The sequence below is a fragment of the Monodelphis domestica genome, chromosome 6 (genome assembly GCF_027887165.1).
Source record: "Monodelphis domestica isolate mMonDom1 chromosome 6, mMonDom1.pri, whole genome shotgun sequence".
Taxonomy (NCBI): domain Eukaryota; kingdom Metazoa; phylum Chordata; class Mammalia; order Didelphimorphia; family Didelphidae; genus Monodelphis; species Monodelphis domestica.
This window is the reverse complement of record NC_077232.1, coordinates 85,451,286-85,470,537: the sequence shown is the minus strand read 5'-3', so window position 1 is coordinate 85,470,537 and position 19,252 is coordinate 85,451,286. Positions and strand designations below refer to the sequence as shown.

The 19,252-nt window shown below is 36.1% G+C and overlaps 1 protein-coding gene across 13 annotated transcripts in view; it reads right to left on the bottom strand.

Annotated features, from left to right (window-relative positions):
* The window catches only part of ABLIM2 (actin binding LIM protein family member 2), a 335,657-nt gene that overhangs the window by 218,269 nt on the left and 98,136 nt on the right, over positions 1 to 19,252 (bottom strand). For all 13 annotated transcript variants that reach the window (XM_056802386.1, XM_056802381.1, XM_056802379.1 and 10 more), the window contains exon 2: positions 11,543 to 11,686. In XM_056802386.1, coding sequence (XP_056658364.1) covers positions 11,543 to 11,686 — 144 coding nt within the window. The remainder of the gene's footprint in view (positions 1 to 11,542; positions 11,687 to 19,252) is intronic.

Below are 19,252 nucleotides of genomic sequence, written 5' to 3'. Positions count from 1 at the left end.
TTCTCTATATCTCAGTTTCCTCATCTGTAAAATGAAGGAATTAGCAAGATAGCCAATACAGCATTTTCATGGTGGCAAAGAGCTGGAAATATGATGAACTCCCTCTGATTGAGCAATGGTAAACTCTGAAAGAGCTATTTCAATAGAAGTATGAGATAGCCTCCAGCAGTCCACTGATGTTCTCACAGTCATTTCCTTCTCACCATTAAGTGATATTTAATCTTTATTACCTATTTAGAATATGCCAAGGTAAGGCCAGATGTCTCTCAAGCAGAGATATCTCACTCTGTCATTAAGAGAACATTGAAAGCCAAGAAGAGCCACAAACAACCTGTGGGCTAGTCACTTACCCACCCTCAAATGAGATAGTTGAAAAAAGCACTTGGCACAGGACCTAGATAGAGTAGGCACAATAAATACTCATTCCCTTCCCCTTCTTCTACATGCCTCAGTTTCTACATATATAAAAATATAGACTAAATGGTTTCTAAGGCCCCTTCCAGCTCTAACATTCAATTTTCCAAAGCCCCTTCCATTTTTAATATTCTATGATCTAAAACTACTTTTCACCTTCCCCTCACCCAAATAAATTTGAAAGGGAATTCATCTGAATTCTCTGACTAGTTGGTATGAAAGAAAAATGGAATGAAGAACATTAGTCCTGAGCTAAATTAGAGAAAGGTCACACCCCAGGAAATATTTTCTTAATGGGACAAGAGGAGCAAATTAGGCTCAGATTTCGGGAAGAAGGAAGGAAGTAGGAATGTGGTGTGGGTGTGAAATCTGATCACAAATTTAAAAAGTGGCAGACATTCAGGATGTCCAAAAATAATCGACTACCATAGTAAAGCAGACCTATGTGCATTAAGTGTGTATGTCAGTTTAGTGTACTTAACCTAAAGTTAACCTAATAATTAATTTATCTGTTCTGAAAGAGGAAAATCCATTAAATTTAAGTTTTTAAAAAGATGTGTTGTGTGGTCAATTTCATTTTGTACTCCTCCTACTTTACCCTTGTGCTCCAACAGGCTCCGAGCAATTCCTTCTTTAACTTGTCCATATGAACAAAGAAGCTAATATTTCCCCAATATTTTTTTAAACTATGACTATTTTATTACAATAGAATCCTCTGCATAGTAAGTTTAGAGTTCTCTGTTATATAGGAATATATCTCTGTTTCCTCCTTTTCTGAAAAGTGATAGTAATTAATTTTTCATTTTTTAAAACCCTTACCTTCTGTTTTAATATCAATTCTAAGACAGACTTGTGGTAAAGGCTGGGAAATCTGGGGTAAGTGACTTGCCCATGGTCACACAAGTAGGAAGTATCTGGGGTCACATTTGAACCCAAGACATCCTGTTTTTCTATCCACTGAGCCACCTAGCTATCTCTTGAAATTCATTTTTTAAAGATAATTATGATGTTGAAAAACTCCCATTTCATTAAAGAGTTTCCCATAATTCAGAACTGTTAGAATATCAAACATTTAAAATGATAGTATCGAAATACATTTTTTCTCAGATTTGTCATCATGTAATTCTGAGAAGATGAATGCTGTAGTGGAAAAAGCCACCATTGACTCATAGTTAGAACGTATGTTTAAGTCCACTAGCTGTGTGGCCAAGTAGTTCAAACTCCTCATTTTATAGAAAAGGAAACTAAAGCCCAAGGAAATGAAGTGATTTATCTGTCACACAGGTCAGCAGCATGAGATCAGGGATTTGAACCCAGATCTTAAAGGTTGATGATAAGCTGGAGAACTTTCAAAGGAGGGCAACCAGGATAAAGGACCTCAAGATAAAGAATGATGAAGATCCTTAGAAGGCACCAGGAATGTTTAGCTTGGGGCTGTCATATAGAAGAGGGATAAGCCTTATTCTGCTTGGCCCCCAAAAGGAAGAGCTAAGAAATACATGGAAATTTTGAAGACATAAATTTAGGAATAGTATGAGCAGCTAGGTGGCACAGTGGACAGAACACCAGATAAGACCTAAAGTTGGGGAAAACCGAATTCAAATCCAGACTCAGACACTAGCTGTGATTAAGCAAGTCATTTAATCCTGTTTGCCTCAGTTTCCTCCTCTATAAAGTAAGCTGGAGAAGGAAATGACAAACTACTCCAGTATCTTTGCCAAGAAAACCCCAAATAGGGTCACAGAAAGTTATACATGACTGAAATGACTGAACAACAAACAAGAAAGGAAAAACTTCCCAACAAGCAGCACTGCCCTTAAAGGGAGATGTGCCAGTTTTACAGATAGCCTCTCCAAGCAAAGAGAAAAGCACACTTTTTTTTTTTGCTATAAAGAGAATGAATTCTCAGCAGCAGAGAGTTAGAAATAGAAACAACTCAGAGGCTATATATTCCAACTCCTTCATTGTACAGATGAGGAAACTGAGGCTCATGGAAATTACAGGGCTTGCTTAAGGTAACACTGACTATAAACATAAGCAGAAGCATAACTGATCCTCTGACATCAGAGCCCATCCCTCCCACTGTATTGCACCATCCCCATTTGGTCAAGTGCAGATTGGACCAGATGTTCTGAAATGAATGAAGGAAAGAAATATTGATTAGACACTGTGTAAAATTATAGGAGATTCCAATGAAAAAAGGAGGCATCCCTGGCTGTCCAGGAGTTCATGTGTAAAAAGGGGGAGACAATAATAAAAAAGGAGGTTTTGGCAGCAAATAAGTCAGATGGAAAGGCCTCATAGTTCTTAGGGTTCAGTGGCAAATCTGTTTCTGACTTGGACCATTTGTCAGTTCCAAGGATGTCCTTTTTCAGTCCTTTAGTAACTATGGTTAAGTAGGTGTGGACCATAGTACCCACAGCTGATCACAGCAGGATGTAGCTCCCCAAAGGTTGGACAATAGTTGCAGGGGAACTAAAGGATGATGGTTAGTCAATGGCTGGTTTTGGTGGCAACAAGGATGGTGGGATCCTTCTCCACAATAGTGGCTCTTCTAGAGGATGATTCTAAGAATCCAGTGCTAGAATCATAATTAGGTGGTGGGGAGAGGGAGGATTCCAATTCTAAAAGATCTTGGACTAGGGATTTTAGACTCCCTATCACCAGAAAGGGGTTGGGGTGGTGGTAGTCTGACCTGCCTGGCACATGCTGCCTCCTTTTTCTTCCTTAGGAGGTTCTTGTTTCAGCTATCTTACTTATGTCACTGGTGGTAGGTGGTTATGGTGATAAGAATGGTAGGTCCCTATTCTATATCCTTTGAAATCTTCTCCAAATATGAAATATTCTAATTCTGTTGTGATCCCCAAACTACTGTTCTTTTTTTACTCTGAACTTTACTTTCTTCGTCTACAAAATGGGCATCACAATACTCCTTTATAAAATAGGCAAACAATACCTGCATTGCCTATTTCAAACTAGTCTCACAAGTAAAGTATTTTGTAAACTTGGAAACACTGTAGAAATGGTCATGATTGCTAATATTTACCATTATGATGACAGTTCTGGTTGTACAAAGCAATTCTAATTTGCTATTCAATGATCTTACTTCCTCGCTCCCACAAAACTCTAAATATTTGCATGATCCTTTACAAATATCCTTTCTCTCCTTCTTATGTTATTTTCCTCATCTTTCTTCCAATGAGATCACTCAAGGTGGCACTTGTTTCATAATTCTAGCTTACTGGGAAAAGAAAGGGACACTTTCTGTGGTCTATGGCTTAAAGACTTCCTAACTTCCCTAATCTGGAATCATCTTTGAGTAAAAATAACCTAACTTGTCCTACCCAAAAAGGGAAAAATACTAATTTTGTTTATTAGTAAGAATAACTGAATCAGGATTCATACACTATCTAGCCCAAACTGTCTCCATTTACTATGGGACTTTGGATGCTTCTTCCATCTCTTCATCTCAGGTTTTTGATATTTAAAATGAGAAAGTTAGCCTCCATGATTGCTAAAATACCTTCTAGCATGAAAAGACTGTTCGATCCTGTTTTTTCCAATGATTAAGAGTTATCATGATGAAGTGGATAAAGCCCCAAATTCTAAACAGGAAGATCAAAAATCCAAAGGCTTCACTCAAAGACTTTCTTAACTGTGTCAACATGGGCAAAGCACTCACCCTTCCTAGATCCCCATTTGTAAATTGAAAGGGCTTGCATAAATGATCTCAAAGGTGCCTTGCAATTCCAATATTCTGAGCCTAAGAGGATTATTTTGAGTCTGTCTAATTTAAAAGAAAGGGTATTGGCTTGAAAACTACAATGGAATTCTAAATAAATTAATTTTTAAAATTATAGACAACATTCAATTAAATGAACAGAGAACTAAAAAAAAAGAAAAGAAAACTACAATGGATTTGGGAATCCAGACACCCAACTCAGCCATATTGCTTCCCTGAGTTTCAATTGCTCATCTACCAAATAAGGATAATAATATTTGCATTTACTGTCCTCTGTGATTGTTACAAGATAAATGTGCTTTGAGGTGTAAACCCTAAGGCACTCCAGAAATATGAACAGTCAGTGGATGTTGAACGAATCTTGTATTCATGATACTTTTATGAAGTTGTGAGATATAAGTTAAGCTTGTAAAAGGAATTTCCAAGTCCTTTGTATTATAGCTGAAACCTTCTAATTTACCTACTTGGAGTCTTGACATTTCTCAGCTTGATCTAGAAAACAAGTATATAAGATGATGTAATTGGCTTCCCTAATTTTTTAAACCCTTACCTTCTGTCTTAGAATTGATACAAGGCAGAAAAACAGTAAGGACTAGGCATTTGGAGTTAAGTGACTTGCGCAGTCACCAGCTAGGAAGTGTTTAGGATCAGATTTGAATCCAGGACCATCTCCAGGCCTGGCATTCTATCCACTGAAACACCTATCTGCCAGCCTCTTTGATCTTTTCCGTGGCCATACCAAGAAAAAAGTTTGGTTTCAAACTCCTCTAGACAAAACCGACAATGAAAAAGAAAACCTGGGCTTTTGTCCTTGTTATTTCATAGAGCTTTAATCTCATTGTCCACATCTCTCTCTAAGTTAGGCTTATTTTTAAAAATCCATGATCTTACCACAGCCCTGCTAGTAGGTACATTATCATCCTTCACATGGCCTTTTGGCAGCTTGTCACACATGACACCCCATCCTCTCTCCTTGTGCCTTTGCACACAGTCTCTCATATCTAGAATGCTCTACCTCCTCATCCTTTGCTTCTCAGACTCCCTCCCTTGTTTCCTCCATACGAGTTCTCTTTGTGGAATGCCAACTTTCATTTTTGCATTTATAGTTCCAGCCTAGCCATGCCTGGGTATTTAACAAATCCTTACTGATTAACAGATTCCTAGGATTTCTAACTGGAGGGGACCTCTGTGGTCATCTCCTCCTGTGCCCTCATTTTACACATTAGAAAAACAATGCTCAGAGGTGAGGTGACTTGTCCAGTCACACAGGTAAGTTGCAAAGGGGTTAAGGAAGGAGCCTCAAAGTTAGATCTTCCCATTAAAAAAGCAGGGCTCTCCTTCCATTTTAAACTGACAGGTTAAACTCAGGAGCAACCATAGAAAACCTAGGGCTTTAGATTTAATTACAAATGGAAGCTTTCCCAGTTAACTATTTTGGAATCTGTAGAGAAAACAGAGGGGAGGCGGAAGAGGGGGAACAAAGTGTTTGCCAGGAAGAAAAAAAATAAATTATGAGCTCTCCATGTAACTTGGTAACAGGGAGTGGTTTGTATATGAGAACATGTCCATCTGTTGGGATATAAATAACTGGATAAAAAGTTGCTGTGTGTCATCTAAGGGAATGACATATGAATAGTGTAAAAACATCTAGTCATTTAGCAGGGGTCCAAGGGTGACAAACAGCTTCCAAACAGGTGGACAATACAGTACATCACTTTCATTCACCATCGTCAACAGAGATTAGCCTGCTGAGATAATATTACAGAAAGCCTGATTTTTTCATGTGTAATAAAAATAATATACATATAGATACACACACTTACATTTGTTTCAAATGGCTCTCTTGTGGATACTAAGGAGACTTATCACTTTAACAGTTCAAATAAATTGTTAGAAGAATAATAGTTCTGGGTGGGTGATTTTTAAAAATCAGTTGATCTTTTTTTTTTAAGTTTTCAATTTCCCCCAGTTACATGTAAAAAAAAATTTAACATTTATTTTTTTTAAAAATTGAGTTCCAAAGTCTCTTCCTCCCTCCTTATCTTCTGCTCCCTTACTTCCTTTCAACCCTCCCCATCACCATGAGACTATGAGCAGTCTAATATGGATTTTACATGTGCAATTGTGTAAAGCATTTTTCTATGTTAATCATTTTGTGGACAAGATCTCAAATTGGAAAAAAAGAAGAAAGTGAAATATAGTATGCTTTGATCTGCATTCAGATCCATCAGCTCAGTTCAACATGATACTTTAGAATCAGCTGAGGAAATAGCTTAATGTGAAGCATTTCTTCCCACTGAGGCAGGGAGAAAGTGAGAGTGATTTTTATCTGTAATCTATGAGGATCTTTGAAGAATCTATGCAACAGAAAGAAAAGAGGTGATGAAGTACTTCTTCCTTATAAGAACTATCTTAGCTGTTATTTTGTGGAAATTCTAAAAGAAGTTTATAAAGAGAATTCTATGAAGTGTTTGAAAGAAGCTGAAAGATATTTTATTATGATTACTGAAGGGATAACAAAGAAAATCTTGAAGATAAATATTAAGATTCTTAAGAAACCTTAATCACTGTCTAGAGTGAATTGAATGACTCAATTTTTTAGAAAAGAAAAAGGAATTATCTATTAAGATATTGAGGGTGTGAGCTAATACAGGTTGAGACATTAGTCATAGATAAAATGTTATAAATTAATATGTCTTTGTGTTTATTACTGAGTCTACTTGTTATTAAGTTACATGTGTATGTAGATTTTAATATTTAATTATAGATGAATAATTCCTATAAGAAAGAAAGTTTCTCTAATTTCCTAAATAGTTAACATTTAATAAAACTAAGTAGGGACTTGAGCCAGTTATTGAGAGAGAGAGCTTATAGGCTTATAATGAGAAGTAAATTATCCAAACCCAGCCTCAGGTTGCTAGACAGCTCAAGAGGATAAAATTAAGTAAATAATAATAATAATAATAATAATAAATAGATATATCTCTGCCCCTATAGTCCACCACCTCTCTGCCAAGAGCTTGGAAGTATGCCTCAGCATCAGATCTCTAAAGTCATGATTGGATCATGTATTGATCAGAGTTCTGAAGTCTCTTGATATCATTTATCTTTACATTATTACAGTCACCATGTAAATTATTCTCCTGTTCTTCAAATTGGCAGATGACACAAAATTAAAAAGGATAGCTCAAAATAGAAGGCATAGTTGGGATCCTAAAGGATTTTGACAAGTTAGAATATGATGCTGAATATAATAAGATAAAACTCAATAGAAATATTGTCTTCTTTCTAAGGTTCAGAAAAAAATTTGCAAGCATAAGATGAGAAATACATGGTTTGACAGCAGTTATTTTGAAAAGATCTTGAAGTTTTAGTGGACAATCACTCAATATGAGTTATTACTGTGAAATGTCAGCCAAAAAAAAATGGTAATGTAACCTTAAACTGCATTAAGAGAGGTGTGGCTTCCAGGAAAAGGGAATAAGCATGTAAATAGCACCTGTTATATGCCAAGCACTGGGCTAAACATTTTACAATTATTTTCTAATCTGATCTTCAGAATAACCTTGGGAAGCCTATGCTGTTATTATCCTCATTTTATAGTAAAGAAAACTAAGGCAAATAGTGGTTAAGTGACTTACCTAGGGTCATACAACTTATAAGTATCTGAGATCAGATTTGAACATAGATCTTCCTGATTCCAGGCCTGGTGTTCTATCCACTTGCAAGACCTAACTGCCTGTAGGTAATAATCCTAATATATACTCTTTTTTCTCATCAGAGTGTTTGGTTCTTAGTGCCATAATTTAAAAAGAATGTTGATTTAACTAGTGAGTGAACAGGATGGTAAAGGGCCTGAAAGCTAAGTCATAGGAGAATCAACTGGAGGAATTGAGGCTATTTCACATAGAAAAGAGAAGACTGGATAGGGGAAAGTTTTTGAAGAGGAAGGCATAAAAGTTATGTTCAAGAATTGAAGACCTGTTATATGGATATGGGATTAGGTTTATTCTGTTTGGTCCCAGTGGGACCTGGAAGAACCAGGAACAATTGGTAGAGTTGTATTTGGGTTTGATATCAGAAAAAAAATCCTAACAATGTGAACTATATAAAAATGGAATAGGCAGCCTCTATCATTATCACTATTATAAAATCCAAGGACAAAGATATTATGACATCTCCTATGAGAATATTCTCGCACTTTTTATTTGTATAATCACAGGCATAAAATGTTAGAGCTAGAAAGAACCCAAGAAGTTAAGCAAAAGAAGTTTTGGGGGCTTTTTGTTTTTGGGGGGGTGTTTTGCCCCTGAGCAGATGATTCAGATGAGAAAAACATAGCAAATCATTGTGAGAGACTGGATTTGACCTATAGGTAGGTACAAGCCAATACTTGTGGAAGGTATATTCATCACATACAATGTACCAAGTGTATAAAAACATGCTCCTTCATTGGCTGAACTAGGAGAAAGATTGTTTCAGTAGGGTAAACTGACAGGGCATCATTGACCCATTAAATGGTTCCCTTTCAGAATGCCCGGGGCTGGTTTGCTTACTTATGATGTGCTCTTTCTACATCTTTCCATATTTCAGTCAACAGAAAAAGAGCATGAGTCCCTTTTTGATAGCATGTTCAATAAAAGCTTCTCAGTTTAGTCCAAAAGGCTTTCATTCTAGCTTTCCTTCTAACTTTAAGTATGACCTTGCCCCTTCTGGATTTCTGTTTCACCCCTCTGTCAAATGAGGAATATAGATAAGAAAAGATTAAATTCGCTTTCCAGCTCTAAGGACAATGATTCTGTGATATATTTTATTACATAAAATTGAATTAGAGTACTAATAATCTATTAATAGTGGGAAGAAGTCTTGAAACTCTCTATTCCAATACTCTTCCCACTACCCCAACCCCATCTCTTTTTCTTTTTGAAGAACCAGAGACCCAAAAACCATACTCATTTGCCTAAAGTACTCCTGTGATTTCCCCCCTTGCTTTCTCTAAAACCTCTTTAAAATTAAATTTTACTTTTCCAATTAACAAACATTTGTTTTCTTTTCCCTCCTCCTACCTCTCTCCACACTAGCAAATGAAAGAAAAATTGTAACAAACTTAGTCAAGCAAAACACAAAACAAATTCCCTCATTGGTCACATCCCAAAATGTGTCTCCTTCTGTATTTATTGAGTCTGTTCCCTCTCTAGCAGGAAGTGGACAGCATTCTCCATTTTTGGTCCCATGGCTGTGTTGATCACATTTAAAGTGGTTCCTTTTTATAGTGTTAAAGTTTTTTCTCCTGGTTCTGTTCCCTTTACTTTTTATCAGACACAAGTTTTCCCAGGTTTCCCTAAAACTATCCCATCATTCCTTACATCACAATGTAATTCTTTCATAGTTAGCCATTTCCCAACTGATGAGCACTCCTTTTGTTTGTAATTCTTTGCTACTAACAAAAAAAGATTTATAAATATTTTTGGACATATGGAGACATTTCTGCTTTCTCTGATCTCTTTAGGGCAGAGTACTGGTGGGTATTGCTAGGATAAATGGTATACACAGTTTAGTAACTGGGTGGCCATTCAAAATTGCTTTCCAGAATGGCTGGACAAGTTCATGACTCTGCTATTGGTGCTTTTGTCTATTTCCTCATACCATTTTAAGGCACCTTGACCCTAGAAACTGAGGACACAAAGGTAGTATCTAAATGCCAGTTGAATTTTCTCCTTATAACTCAAAGTCAGAATTCAAAGCAATACACAAAAGTTATAAGTAGGCAGATTTTGGCTTAGAAAATAATAGAACTTCAGTCTTGCAAAGTCTGAAAAGTAAACTAGTCTAACTATTATCTCAGTTACTATTAATTTCTATAACAGAGCAGCATGGTATGGTGGAAGAAATGATTTCATGGATTTGAAGTCAGAAAATCGGGGTTCAACTTTTGGCTCACTTTCCTATATAACCATAGGTGTTAAGCTAACTCTTATTCCTATGGTCCTTATGATCTCTAACAAGCATTCATCTTGTCTCCACTTGAACATCTGCAGTTAAGAGAATTCATTACAGCCTTAGGTGATCTATTCCACTTTGAGACAATTCCAAATGTGATTTTTGGTTCATGGAACCAAAATCTACTTCTCAGTATTTCCTATTCATTGCTTCTACTAATGCTACTTAGGGCCCCAAAAAGCAAGCCTAAAACCATTTCTACATAAGTACTCTTCAAATACTTGAAAATAACTGTGTTGCCCCTCTCTTCTCCTTTCTAAACATCTTGGGTTGTTCCACAGGTCCCTCCTTCTATGAGATTTCTAGTCTTTTCCCATCCTAGTATCTTTTCTCTGGATGTGTTCTGATTTGTCAATATTCTTCATAAGACAGAATCTAGTGGCATGATTTTTATTGTTCCTACTCCAGGCACTATGTTTCTATTAAAGGATTCCAGGATTGTTTGGGGGCAGTTAGGAGGTACAGTGGAAAAGTGCGGATCTGGAGTCAGGAAGACTAATCTTCCTGAGTTCAAACCTAGCCTCAGATACTTACTAGTTGTGTGACCCCACACAACCTCAGTTTTCTTATCAGTCAAATGAGCTGGAGAAGGAAATGGCAAACCACTCCAGCATCTTTGCCAAAAAAATCCACAAATGGGGTCATAAAGAGTCAGACCCAACTGTAACAATTGAACAACAACTGGATTGTTTTAGGTATTTGGCTCCCATGCCATATTATTGACTTATACAAAGCTTGTAGTCACCAATTTTTATACAAATCATTCTCCAGCTATATTTCATATATGCTAAACTTTTAAAATCGATTTTTATAAAAGTCCAGGCAGAAGAATTTATCCCTGTTAAATGTCTTATTTAGGTTTAGTCCATTGTTCTAACTTGCCAAAATCTCTTTGGATCCTAAGTCTGTTGCTTAGCATGCTCCTTCCTCAATGTTGAATAGATATGCCAAAAGTCATTCCTTCCCAACCAAAAATATCCAAAAGGAATAACCTCTATAACAGAAAAGCAATGTGGCTGAAGGACAACATAGTATGATGATAATTCCCAGGATATAACTGTTGATACCTAGAGATACTCAGTCACTCACTATTAGGGTAGGAGAAAGCAGAGTAGACTAGGAATCAGGAGACCAATATTAGAGACCCATCATTGTTGCTTAATAAATTTGGTGGGTCACCCTGGATGAGTTACTTCTTATTTCAGGGTCTCTATTTCCTTACTTATAAAAAGGGTTTAACAAAAGTCCTTCTAGCTATAAAAATTTATGGCTAAAAATTTGGTTTGGAAAGGAATTTGGAATGAAGAATAAAGGAAAATGAGGAAAGAGCTTAGTACAGCGGCAAATAGTAGAAGCTTAATAAATATTGTTTGATTGAAAGCTTACCTTTGCAAACAAAGCACTTTATATGAAAATACTTGTTCTGGACTCGCAAAACTTCTCCTTTGCATACATTCCCACAGGTGTTACACAGAATCGCAGTACTTGATGGCTTCTCCAGGTGGCTGTGGACAGCCTGTTGTTGAGATACTGTTAAAATAAAGAACAGGTTTTAAGGTGAGTGTTTTCACTTACAAAAAGTAGACAATGGTAACCAAAGAAGGAAAATCATTGATTCAGCACAAATAACAGAAACACAAAGAATGGAGTAAAGAAGATGTTTTTATTTGGAGACTTGTAGTTAATATACTATTTATTACTGTCAATAATAGCTCTCTACTAAAATACTGTTTAATGTCTCAATAGAGTATATAGGTGACTCCAAGTTCTTCATTGCTATGCCAGCAGAACCCAAGTTCTGATAAGTCCTATGGAATCGGAAAGACTTTGAGTATTAGCCCAGGCACACACAGAGTACCAGTTTTTATAAGAACCTCGCTGGCTAAATTCAGAAAGTTCGATGGTTTATGTTCCTATAAGAGTACAGGTAAAAATAACAGTAAAAATAATAGTACAAAATCTACAACATATGTTTTTATGAGTGCAGTCTATAATGTAGAAAGGGGTCTGGCCTTAGAAATAGAGGACCTGAGTCCAAGACCTGACAAGTCATTAACTTCTCTATGCTTTAATCTTCTCATCTTAAATTAGAGGTATCTCAGAAACACATGCCTTAGACATTTATCGGTGTATGACTTTGGGTAGGCCAGTTAACCTCTGTCTGCCTCAGTTTTCTTATCCATAGATTAGAACAGAACTTCCCTTATAGGGTTATTGAGAGATCATAAAATGAGATAACATACATAGGGTGCTTTAAAAATCTTAAAGCACTATATGCTAGTTATTATTACTACTATTATCTGAAAAATGTGTTAAATAATACTAATGTGACCTACATAACAGAGTTACTATGTGGAAAACACTTTACAAAATTTTTACACATAACAGAAATTGGATCTATCACCATTATTTGCATTACCTGTGAAAAGTCTACTTAAATATCTCTATCAAGAATTGATGGTCAGAGTTTCATTAATAAAACTTTTCCTTTTTGAGATAATTGTTGAAATCTTGACATCTAAAATTTAATAATATAACCTATGTGATCGGAGGAAATTGTCTAATTGATTATACTAAGCTATTGTATATTGATATTTGGATATAGATATCCAAAAGGATAAGGCACAGAGCTGATCAGTCTTGGACAGATACCAAGGTAGAAGGACAATAAACTGGGTCCAGGATTGAATAAGAGCAGGAGAACATGCTAGGTTACCCCTGGGAAACTACTTTTGATGTTGCTAGATAGCAGCAAGTTGTAGATGTCATGATCACTGAAGTATTAAAGTTGTCCATCATTCAGTGGAAATGGAGAGGTGTGTTGCAGATGTGAGTGAATTGTAATTAATTTCTAACCAAGAACTCAGAAAATGTATCCTAAAAGCATAAGGCATCTAAAAGGGGATAAAAGGAAGATAAAGTGGTCAATGTGTGCCATCCAACAAATATAACTCATGTCCCACCAGTTTTCATGCTATCAGAATGTTCAGAATCCAGAGAAAGTCTCTAACACATTGGGTGGAACTTTCTAGAAGAATGTATTGGCACACAAAGACAAGAGTTGACCAAGGTGATACTAGGGAGACAGAAGGCAGTCTTGGATCACTATGTGAGTATACATATTGATGAAATCACAGATTACAAGTATGGAGGAAAAAATAAGGAAGCAACTGAGAATTTACAAAGCCTGAAAGTAAAATCTACACTTTCAAATGATGAAAGGAGTCTTGGTCCCCAGAGCAAACATGAGCCTGACTCATGGCACAATTCTGAATAGGAACAGGTCCACGAAATGGTTCCAATCAACAGATGTCAAGGATGACTTTGTATTTATATTCATGTTTTGAGTCAAACCATGGATTTTGTGTTCAGTGTATAGATTTCAAAGATAATCTCTGATCAGCTGTCAGGAACTATTTAAAGAGTTATAAGCTTTCCTCCCTTTATGAGTGGGGACTCATATCTAACTGTGGGAATTCAGCTAGAAATTACTTGTGAATGAAACTTCAAACAAATGGTCAACTTGAATGAAATTGTGATTTTTAAATATACCTTATCATTTCATCAATATTTAGGCTACCAAAATTGTACTGCTTTGGAACAAACCACTTTCAATCAGATAAAAATTAATTTACATATTACCTAATAGCATAAGTGAGTTAAAATCTTACTGCCATCTTGTGATCTAAAATAGAAATTGCAACAAATTACATGGTTATATTATTGACATTCCTGTGTAATTTAGGTCAGGGAACTATAATAGACATATATATTTATATATAGCTAAAATTCAAAGGAACCTTAGAACATAACACTGTGTCATAGATACCTTACAACATAGAGAGTTATAAATGACAACGAGCTTAGATGACAAAGAATTGTAGCATTTGAATGGATCTTAGAATGTAAGATGTTTGAGGTTGGAGCTCTTTGAATATGTATGATATTAAAACTGAAAGAAAAATTAAGAGTATCAAAGGTTAAAAATGTAAAGGAACTTAAATATTTAAATCAACCAGCCCATTTTAGAGAAGGAGAAACTAGGGTCCAGGGAGAACCAGATAGCTTGTTTACTCAAACACATTTTTCCCTATAGTTATCATAGTTATCGTGAGTCCTTAGCTGTGTGTAAAGGTCCATCCTACCTCAGAAAGCTAAATTACAAGTGTCACACTCACTCACGGCCATTTCCTGAGGCTGCTGACCTGTAAGAAAAGTAAAGGTGTGTAGAAAAAGCAGATCCTACTGTGTTTGGTGATGAGTGGGGCTTTTCTAAATGGGGAGTGTGGCCATGAACAACTAATTTCCATGAAGCCTGGAAATAGGCCATGTTCCTGTTTATCTGAGCAGGAAGTAGAATTCACTTTTGTCAGCTTTGCCATCTGAAAGCCCGCCAGAGGAGAAATAGGCTTTCTGTAAACGAGACTAGGTTGAAAAGGGATGCTTGGGTATTTGAAATGGCATTGCAGCTTAGCAATATTGGCTAAGGAGGAAGGGGAGGATAAACACTGACATGATTTGTTGCACGACAGCTCAGCATCAAATATATTGGCTCTGCTCCTCCACGGTTTAAACATTGATTGAACAGATGGAAAAGGGTTGAAACGGAGTGTTCAATACTGATGCTGAACAGTCTTTGGCTTTTAAAGCAGCTCTGCCAGAGAGAGTGGCAGTAGCTACTGGGGAAAATGTATCTCTTTGTTTAAAAAGTGAATACAAAATAACATAATGAGCCCTGGGCAAACTAGGAAAGAGGCAAAGTTTCTCCTCTTTTGGGGTGTGCCCCCATTTAGCTCCCCTATTTCCCCAGACAGAGCTCAAACTAGAACAATGTTGACACTTAGGGACAGCAACAAAAAGAAGGAAAAAGTGCCCTCAGATGAAGTTTGAAAATTAATGATGTGAAAATAATGCAAGAATTAATTAAGGCAAGTTTAGTTCACGAGGAGGGGAATTAATTACTAGCTCTGGTGCCACCTCCTTCAGGAAAGCTTTCCTGAAGCCAAATAGCACAAGAAATGCCTGGACTTAGTGGTAATAAATTAGCATTCATTTATATAGGTTTTTAGGTTCACAAAGGACTTTACCTAGGTTATCCCCTTTGATTTGCACAGCAGTCCTGTGAAGTAAGTGCTATCATTATCCCCATTTTGCAGAAGAGGACAAAACTAGTTATGTGTCTGAGACAGTATTTGAATTCAAGTCTTACTGACTCCAAGTTTATCCATTGTATCACATAGTTTATGTACATATTTCCCTTCCCCAGCAAACTCTAAGGTCCTTTAAGGGGAAGGGGGCAGTTTCATCTTTGTCTTACAGCATCAATGCTTAAAGAATGTTGAAATGAAATTAGTTCTAAATTCCAAAGCAGTCCTTTGCTTAAGTATTTGTTTCCTCTAAATTCTCATGCCTGTGGCAAAGTCTCAAATGTCCTCATTTTCCTTAGGGATCTGTCCCCAGATGCCCAGAATGGATGCTGGAAAGATCACTAGACTTGGACCCAAGGCATGAAGCTGAGTCCTTCCTCTGTCATTGACTGGCTATATGACTGAACAAAGATTATATCTCTGGTGCTGAGGTCCCTTATCTGCAAAATAATAACAATCTCAGATATACACATCATGCTTTTGATTTGCAAAACACTTCATTCACAATAACCCTGTGAAATGTCTCACTAAGTCCATTTTACCAACAAGGACCAAAGCCTTCCTACAACACTTATCACAGTGTAGAGGTGAAGCTCCAAAGTTACACCAGTAAAGTCTGCCAGATTATACAAGAGAGAATCTAGTGAAGTACTTGTCTGAGGACACTGAACTTCCCTAAATTCCCTAAAATGAATGTTCTGATCAAACCAACTTTAAATATTAACTCCCAAGTCAGAAAGGACTTGTGATCTGCACCAGTGGAATACTTACACCAAGGAAAGTCCAGATTCTGGGGCTGAATATGAAATTTACAGATTAAACAACTTAAGCTCTAGAGTTATATTGCAAGTGGCAAAACCTGAAATCAAACCCAGGTATTCAGAATCCAAGTCTTGGGTTCTTCCCACCATGTTTTTTTTCCAGGGGATAATACTGACAAGTGAGATAATGTGAAAGTATTTAACAATAAAGCACTATATAAAAGTACATCATAATAATACCACTAGGTTATGCATATGATATAGATTGGGAAGGACAGCAATGGGCATATTATCAGTCTTATATCCTAGTTCCCCCAGAATAGATAAACATGAAATTTAAAATATAAAACTAAAAGGAATCATTATCTGGTCCCCATAACACAAAGAAAGATTCCATCATCCCAAAGGTCTTTGTTTCCCATTTCTGCACATATACAAGCCTATAGGAAAATAGATGTTTATGATTAAATCCAAAAACACCGATTAAGCACTTGCTTTGTGCCAGGCACTGGGTCTTCAAAGATAAAAGACCAAGAACCATATAAAATAAATAGCAGATTATTTTAACACAGATTGACTGCAATTGAGAAGGCAATAGTACCAAATCTGGTTACAGAATGATGTATACTGTGCAATGGTCACACAATCAAGGGTGTAATATCACTTTTGTAATATCACTTTTGCTACTTATCGCCCATATGATCTTGGGCAAGTCTCTGGGACTCAGTTTGCTCATCTGTAAAATATAGGATTTGGGCTACAACAGGGGTTCTTAACCTGTGGTCCATGCATTTTTTTAATTTGATAAACTATATTTCATAGAAACCATACTTATGCATATATGCCATGTATTATGTATATATAAATTATATATTTGTTAAACTATATTTCAATTTCCTTTGTAATCTCATGTATTTAATTTATACATATAAAAACATCAGTCTGAAAAGGGCTCTATAGACTGTATCAGACTCTTAAAATTGTCCATGACCAAAAAATGTTAAGAATTCCTAACTAGATCTCTAAAGTAGAGCTCTTCCAGCTGCTAGCTTTGTCACTGGCATATAACAAGAGTTTAATATTTGCTTATTTGATTCCAGCCACAGATCCTATACCTAACCATACCTCAAACATTTTATATTCCAGTGTTTATAAAGATGCAGTATCCATAACAACAGATGGTTGATTAGTCACTATTCCGCTATCCTTGAGAATTTTTCCAGAAGTTTTGTTCCATTATTTCACTAAGTATCTTTTTGAAACTATACTTCCTGAGCAATGATTTCCTGGCTTTTTCAGGACCTTTTTTTTGGAGAATGATAACCCATCTGTTTCCCACACACACCCCCAAATGACAGTGATCTAATAAATTTATTTTCCAAAAAGTAGATGAGAACTATAATGAATAAAGTAATGAGATTGATTTCTTTTTCCACTGAAACTAGAATGTTTTTTTATCTAAAAAAAAAAGGGGGCTGCAGTCAGCCCCCTTCAAAGCAATCTCCTGGAGAAATTGTGGACTGATTTCTACAGTGCTATCAGTACTCAAAACTTCTGTGGAACTCTGTTTTGGCCCTGCCTTTAAAGTTTCTGAGGCATCCTTTTGAGTCTCTTCAGCAAACCTTTATCATGGGAGATTTGATTTGGGGAAGGAGGTAGTAAGAGCCAAGACTAGGAAGTAAGGTGGAGAACAGTCTAGAAGAATATAATTTTTGGATAAAATGATCCTATAAAATAATGAGAATGATATTCTACTGTGGCTATGAAACAGTAATCAAAGACATTTCCCAAGAGAAATTCCACATGTTTTTAAACCTTAAGGGAGATTGTATTACTATATAGTCATACTTCACAAATTGAAGAATTTTCTCAATCTATATTGAATTCCATATAAGATAGGGTTGCAGCCTCTTTTTTGCAGCCTTTTATAAAGCTTTATTTTGATTGTAGTTCTTTCCTCCAAATTTTTTATAGAATCATTCTAACCTATTCCAAGACTGAAAGATATATATATATATATATAATATATACACACGTGTGTATATATTTACATATACACATATATTATAGTGATTCACATTTTTGCTTTATTATTAACAATTTATAACATTACATTTAAAATAGTAAATAGTGTTTGAATAATATAGTGACCATTTCTATAGGGCTTTATAAAATCTTTTCTTATAATTATCATTTAAGTATATTATGTCAATAGATGAGGAAAGTAATGGTTCTCCCTTCCTACATTGCTGTGGTTTGGTCATTTCAGTTATGACTGACTCTTCCCTACACCATTTGGGGTTTTCTTGGCAAAGATATTGCAATGGTCTGTCATTTACTTCTCCAGCTCACCTTACCAATAAGGAAACTGAGGCAAACAGGTAACATGACTTTCCCAGGAAGGGTCTGAGGCTGGATTGAAACTCAGGTCTTCCTGATTCTGGGCCCAGTGCTCTAGTTGTCCCCTTCCCACATTTTTACATTCTCTAAAATTATATTCTTCTAAATATATCACCTATGATTGAAGATGATGTCCTTTTGTCATTGACAGTCAAAATAGTAATAGTTCACAGATATGTGAGGCTTTAAAAATCTTCTCTCACAACATTCCTATGGGCTAGGTAGTACAACAAGCATTCATCATCATCCCCATTTTTCACATGAGGAGTCTGAGGCTTAGAGATGTCAATTGACTAACAAATGATTACAGAAAGATTTAACTTAATGTTTTATGACTCTTAGGTCAGTATTCTTTCTCCTAGGTCAATATATCTCTTTAAATGAACAATAGGATTGGCTTAATGTCTATAGAATACCATCTTAGGTATTCATTTCTCAATGGAATGGATTATGATAGAGAATGGCGATAATTTTGAAAGTTTTGCCAAAGGGTTCCCTTCTCTAGCCCATCACCCCTGTAAGGCCTTTTTATGGAAATCTTTGCTATTTAGAAGTCTCTAGTTCCTACATAGATGCAGCTTTGTTAGAAGCATCTTCCCTCTATGTCCTGAGTCATGTTTCAGTCAGAAAAGAGAACTCAGCAGAGACAGCATGCCACTATCTCCCCAAAATGGCATCAAATTTCAAAATACTGAGCTATTCAGGGCTGACTCTGTCTCTACCTAATGCCACCCCAAGGAAGCCTTAAGTCAAGACCTATGTTCTTTTGCCATTTTAAAATTCAAATT